The sequence below is a fragment of the Nelumbo nucifera genome, chromosome 1 (assembly GCF_055504915.1).
Source record: "Nelumbo nucifera cultivar China Antique chromosome 1, China Antique-T2T, whole genome shotgun sequence".
Classification (NCBI taxonomy): domain Eukaryota; kingdom Viridiplantae; phylum Streptophyta; class Magnoliopsida; order Proteales; family Nelumbonaceae; genus Nelumbo; species Nelumbo nucifera.
In genome coordinates, this window is record NC_142649.1 from 4349474 (window position 1) to 4355071 (window position 5598).

At 37.8% G+C, this 5598-nt stretch overlaps 1 protein-coding gene across 1 annotated transcript; it reads right to left on the bottom strand.

The window, feature by feature from the left end:
- Positions 1 to 1329: 1329 nt before the first annotated feature.
- Positions 1330 to 5199, bottom strand: LOC104605248 (uncharacterized). The gene is made up of 2 exons (XM_010269933.2): positions 2374 to 5199; positions 1330 to 2247 (listed from the first exon to the last, which is right to left on the bottom strand). The coding sequence occupies exons 1-2, from the start codon at positions 5135 to 5137 to the stop codon at positions 1856 to 1858; spliced, it is 3156 nt and encodes a 1051-aa protein (XP_010268235.1). The 5' UTR covers positions 5138 to 5199; the 3' UTR covers positions 1330 to 1855.
- Positions 5200 to 5598: the final 399 nt, after the last annotated feature.

Below are 5598 nucleotides of genomic sequence, written 5' to 3' on the forward strand. Positions count from 1 at the left end.
AGAATTTTATTATCAATCAGATCTTGATCAATAATGTCATCAATGAGTGGAAATTTTCTTGCCCAGCTATCAATCCAGAATTTTACACTTTTCCCATTACCAATGTTGCATCCAATACCGCTCTTAATTGTTCATGAGAAGAAAGAATACCTACCCAAGCCCAGGAGATACTCTTAATTGCTTTAGCTTTCCAAAAGGCAATTTCGCTTAAGTATTTGCAAGTGACAACTTTGACCCACAAATTATCATCATCAATAAGAACCTTCAACCTAGCTTTGCAAGACAACCCTTATTAATTCATCAAAGATTTTTAACGTCAAAGAAGAGCAAACACTCTTCCAATTTAAAAGATGAAGTTCTTTCATTTGGATTGCAACAAATAAAATCCCTTTGAACCTTATCAATCTCATTGATCTCATTATTTGGAATTTTGAAATATCTTATAATGAAATTAGGCATTATACAATTGGTGGAATTAATTTACCTTCTAAAGAAATAAAGTTCTTCCACCTCGAGAGTTTGCTAACAATCCGCTCCTTTAGACATTCAAAAACATCCTGTTGTCAATTATTGACACACCAAGATAAGTATTTTTCTTCAGCTCTAAAGGAATTTTAAAGATCTTAGACATAAATTTTAGAAGTCTGAAGAATATTCTGAGAGATTGAGCATGGACATTGAGATATTTGGGCACTGGTCCGATGTTTTAGCAAGTTTATCGATGAATTTTTCAATTTTAAGGAAAGCATTAATAGAGGTTTTTGCAAAAAAAAAAAAAAAAATTAAGCAATCATCTACAAATCGTTGGATCAAAGTGATAGGGCCACCTGTACAAACTTTACACCCAGTCAATCTCTCGTCGCAATTAACCTCCTTTCCAAACTTCTTTGTCAGTGCCTCAACACACAAAACAAAAATTTATGGAGAAAGAGAATCACCTTGTCTTACACCTCTATATGTACAAAATTCCATCAAAAGATGGAATGAAATAATCTTAATACATTCCATAACCCAAATCTATGCATGACTTTCTCAATAAATTCCCATTCTGAACTATTATATGTCTTTCCATGTCAATCTTACAAGTCATGATGTTGGATTTACCTCTTTTCTTTTTTCATGAGCAATAAGAATATTGCCAGTGATTTGTTTATTTAGAACAAAGGCGCTTTAAAAAGAAGAAAGGATATTATGTAGAAGAGGTTTAATGCAATTAATAAGATTGTTTTAAATGATTTTGCAAATAATATTGTAGAGACTAATAAGTGAAAGTTCTATTCAACACTATTTATAAGCCTAATTCTTTTTTTGTATTTTCCTCTCCACAAGGGAGTGTTTCCACTTTGGTTGTCTAATGTGGCACATAGTAGTGACACAATTGTGCATAGTTCATGTGCAAAACACAAACTTTCTCCATTTCCAAGACTATAATTCAGGTAAGAATATTAAGGAAACTTTGGGGTGAAGCTAAGATTTTTAGGGTGGACTGAATCCTACCCGTGGATTGATGCCAAATTCATGGACAGGATGCGGTTTATAGGGGGGGGAGGGGGGCTATTAATACACTAGCAGGGGCTGCCATTTCAGATTACTTATCCCCTTTAATAAGTACACTGTACTTGGTTTTGGATAGATTGTCTGACCTATCTTTCCCATGTGTGCAATCCTATAAAAAGTTTTGGGGTGGGGCAATCAATAAAATGGCCAAATTTTGATACTTTAAACACCACAGTAAGGGCTTAAGAAAAAAACAAGACACCACAGTACAGTAGGAAGACCCACCCAACAAAAGGTAGAAGTAACTTAACATAAATTAACTACAGCATGACATTAGAGCTAGCAATGGGGCAACTCTTCACTGCATCTCATTTGTGCCATGGGTGCGAAGTCCAAGATAAATCTCCCTGATTAACTGTAATTCTTTGACTGCTTCTCGTGCATCCATTCGTTCCCTTGGTGATGGCATGGAGCATGACACCCCAACTTTAACTACTGAAATGAGGCACTGTTCTGTTGCATTTGTTACTTCTGTTTCCTCTTCCCCGTCTTTCCCTTGAGAGAAAAGTAATGATGGATCGAGTATTTCCCACACTTTATCAGGCGAAGCCATCTTTGCTATGTTATGAAGATCTAAGCCATCTTTAAACATTTCATTGGTGGGTCTCTTCCCTGTGAACATCTCCAGAAGGAGAATACCATAGCTGTACATGTCTGCATGGGTTGACACAGCAGCACCCACACCATACTCTGTAATTCAAACAAATTTCGTTAAGCTTTCATGGAGAAAATCCATGATTAAGAAAAGTAGCTTTGAAACTATAACCATGCATGTATGTTATGATCATTTCAAGTCAATGAGAACTTAATTTTTACCTGGAGCAGCATATCCAATAGATCCTTTTATTCCAACAGAGCTACTTTGACTCAGAGATGATCTTTTACTCATTTCCAAAAGGAATCTAGATAGACCAAAGTCACCTACATGTGCGGTCAAATTGTCATCTAGAAGAATGTTGCTTGGCTTTAGATCACAATGAATGACTGCCACTTGACAATGGTGATGAAGATAATCCAGTGCAGATGCAACATCAATGGCAATATTTAATCTTTGAAGAATGTTCAAATGCCTCCTTGGTTCAACTTGGTCATGGTTTATTTCTTCTTGATGCAACCATTTGTCTAAGTTCCCATTGGACATGAATTCGTAAACTACAGCTTTGAAATCATTGCCTTTAAAATCAGCGCTTGAGCAGGATGTTATGATCTTCACAAGATTTCGATGTCGAATGTTTCTCCATGCTTCACACTCTGCTAAGAAACTTTTGGAAGCTCCTCGTTGTTGAAGGTTTATTACCTTGACTGCAACAATTGTTTGACATTGTTCCAGAGTTCCTTTGTACACAGAGCCAAAGCTACCCACACCAATCAAATTACTGGAATTGAATCCTCCAGTTGCTTTCAGAAGTTCTTCATAGGAGATCATTAAATGATGATTCCCTACTGAAGATTCAGAAGAATGCTCCTTTTTTTGCCTTTTTTTCAGGAAAAGGATAAGAAGAATTGAGATCGAAATGAGGCATAGTGTTACACCAACTATTGTAATGCAAAGCACTAGCTTGAAAGAATGATGAGTTGTTCCTTTTCTCTCTGATGTCTGGATGGAACATGCTGGTAATTTTAAGGAAGAAACTCCTCCACAAAGCTTATTATTTCCAACAATTGAAATTGCGCTTGCATTTCCAAATACTCCATTTGTTGGTACCTCACCCTCAAGATTGTTGAAAGAAAGATTTAAATTCAGTAAGAAGCGAAGTTCCTGCAAATATTTTGGAATTGGACCAGATAGGTTGTTGCGTGAAAGATCCAAGTATTCAAGACCTCTTAATGAATTCAAGGACGTAGGAATGGATCCAGAAAAGTGGTTACCCTGCATTAACATGTTCTCTAAGCTTGTGCAACTACTCAGAGTATTGGGAATTTCACCAGACAACCTGTTCTCAGAAACATCTAGCACTCCAAGAGATGTTAATTTGCCAATTTCTGAAGGTAGAGAACCTACCAAACGATTTTGAGATAGATCTAGCGTAATTAAACTGGAGGAAAGATCAAAAAGTTCTCGAGGAATGGACCCAGTAAGAGTATTTTGAGAAAGCCCCAAGCTTAGCAGATAATGGCATTTTCCCAGCAATGGAGGTATGCTACCACTGAAGTTGTTCATTTCTAAACCAAGTATAGACAGCCGTGTTAAGTTTCCCAATGATGATGGCAACTGTCCAGAAAACATGTTCCCACCAAGTGAAAGGGTGCTTAACTGTTGGAGCTTTCCAATGGAAGAAGGAAGTTCACCTGTGAAAATGTTTTGCTCTAATCCAAGCGTAACTAAGTTTACGTAGTTTTCAATCCCTGATGGGAAGCTTCCAGAAATCTGATTTGATCCTAGAGTTAATTCACTGAATTGGGTTGAGAGGTTTCCTAGAGAACTGGGCAAGAACCCCCCAAATTGATTCATTTCCAGGCCAATTCCCTCTAAAATACTACAGTTGGTCATGGTGTTGATAAAACTTAAGTCATCCATTTCTCCACTTCCCAGATAATTCAAACCCAAAGTTAACACTCTAAGCCGGTGTAAGCCTCGAAAATCAATAGACACCCTCCCAATAAAACTGTTATTTCTCAATTGCAACCATTCGAGTTTAGAAGCATTGGATAATGAAACTGGAATGGTCCCAGTAAACTGGTTTTCTCCAAGAGTAATTTCATGGATATTAGGAAGAGTAAGGCCTATGTTATGTGGAAGATTACCCTTCAATCGGTTACCTTCAACATAAAAATTAATGAGGGAAGAAAGATTAAACAAAGAGGGAGGAACCATGCCACTGAGTCTGTTTTCACCCAGCAAAAGCATTTGTAATCTCTGTAAACGGCCTATGGTACCTGGGATACCTCCCTCCAAACTATTATATTGAGCAGTGAGGTTGACAAGGGATGAAAGATTGCCCAAAGAAGGTGGGATCTCTCCCATGAGATTGTTGTTTTGAACTCTAAGAACTTCAAGCTTCAGTAAAGTGCCAAGTTCAGTTGGTATCTTACCTGTAAGATTGTTCCAACTTAAACTGAGAATTTTGAGGTTGGAGCAACGAGACAAATTGCCTGGGATTTGTCCCTCTAGTGAATTACTGCTGAGCACCAAAACTTGTATCCTAAACAAACGACCGATTTGTTGAGGGATTTCGCCGTGGAAGCTATTGTTTCGAAGCCAAATTTGCCTGATGAAACTGAGGTTTCCTATTTCTGGTGCAATTGACCCCACCAAGCCACTTGATTGTAAATCCAAGGTTACAACCCTTGGTGAATGCTGGGGATTGATGCATGAAACACCTTCCCAGAAGCAGAAATGGAGAGAATCATTCCATGAGGCCATGACCCCAAAAGGATCTTGAGTTATCTTAGCCTTGAAGGCTTGCAGTGCCAGATGATCTGTTTCACTTCCACCCAATGGGGTGTTGGTGGTGACAGCAGCAGTGTTGATGATGAAAGACCCAGAAAGCAGTGAGCTGATCCATGCAGACCATAGAAGAAGAGCATTCAATTGGAATGATAAACATACCATGGAATGCATATCTAAGAGGCAAATCATTGCATCTGGTCGATTGGGAATTTGGGGTACTGTAATATTATAGCTCTACAAGAAAGTAGCTAGCAAAGGGATTTATAGAGAACTTTAATTTGAGGTAGATGCTGATGGGAAAGAATATTTCAAATTGAACCTTCTTTTTTTTTTTAATTTTATTTATGGCCAAATTCATGGCCGCGCCCATGTAGCAGACGAGAACAGTTCAAATTGAAGTTCCTTCTCTAGCTAGGCCATGAAATCAAAGTTATTACATCATCAAAACTTGGTGATGTTTGCTTTTACAGTAAATTTTGTCAAAAGGACAAAGTCCCAAACAAATTCTACAACTACACAAGCATATCATAAATAAATTTCACAAACCCAGACTCTTTGTCGACCCAACAGTGATTGATAAGACAATACTGTTGTTGACACGGTTTAATTTATTTGATGCGATCAGACTGTTGACTGACTGCCGAGTCGCC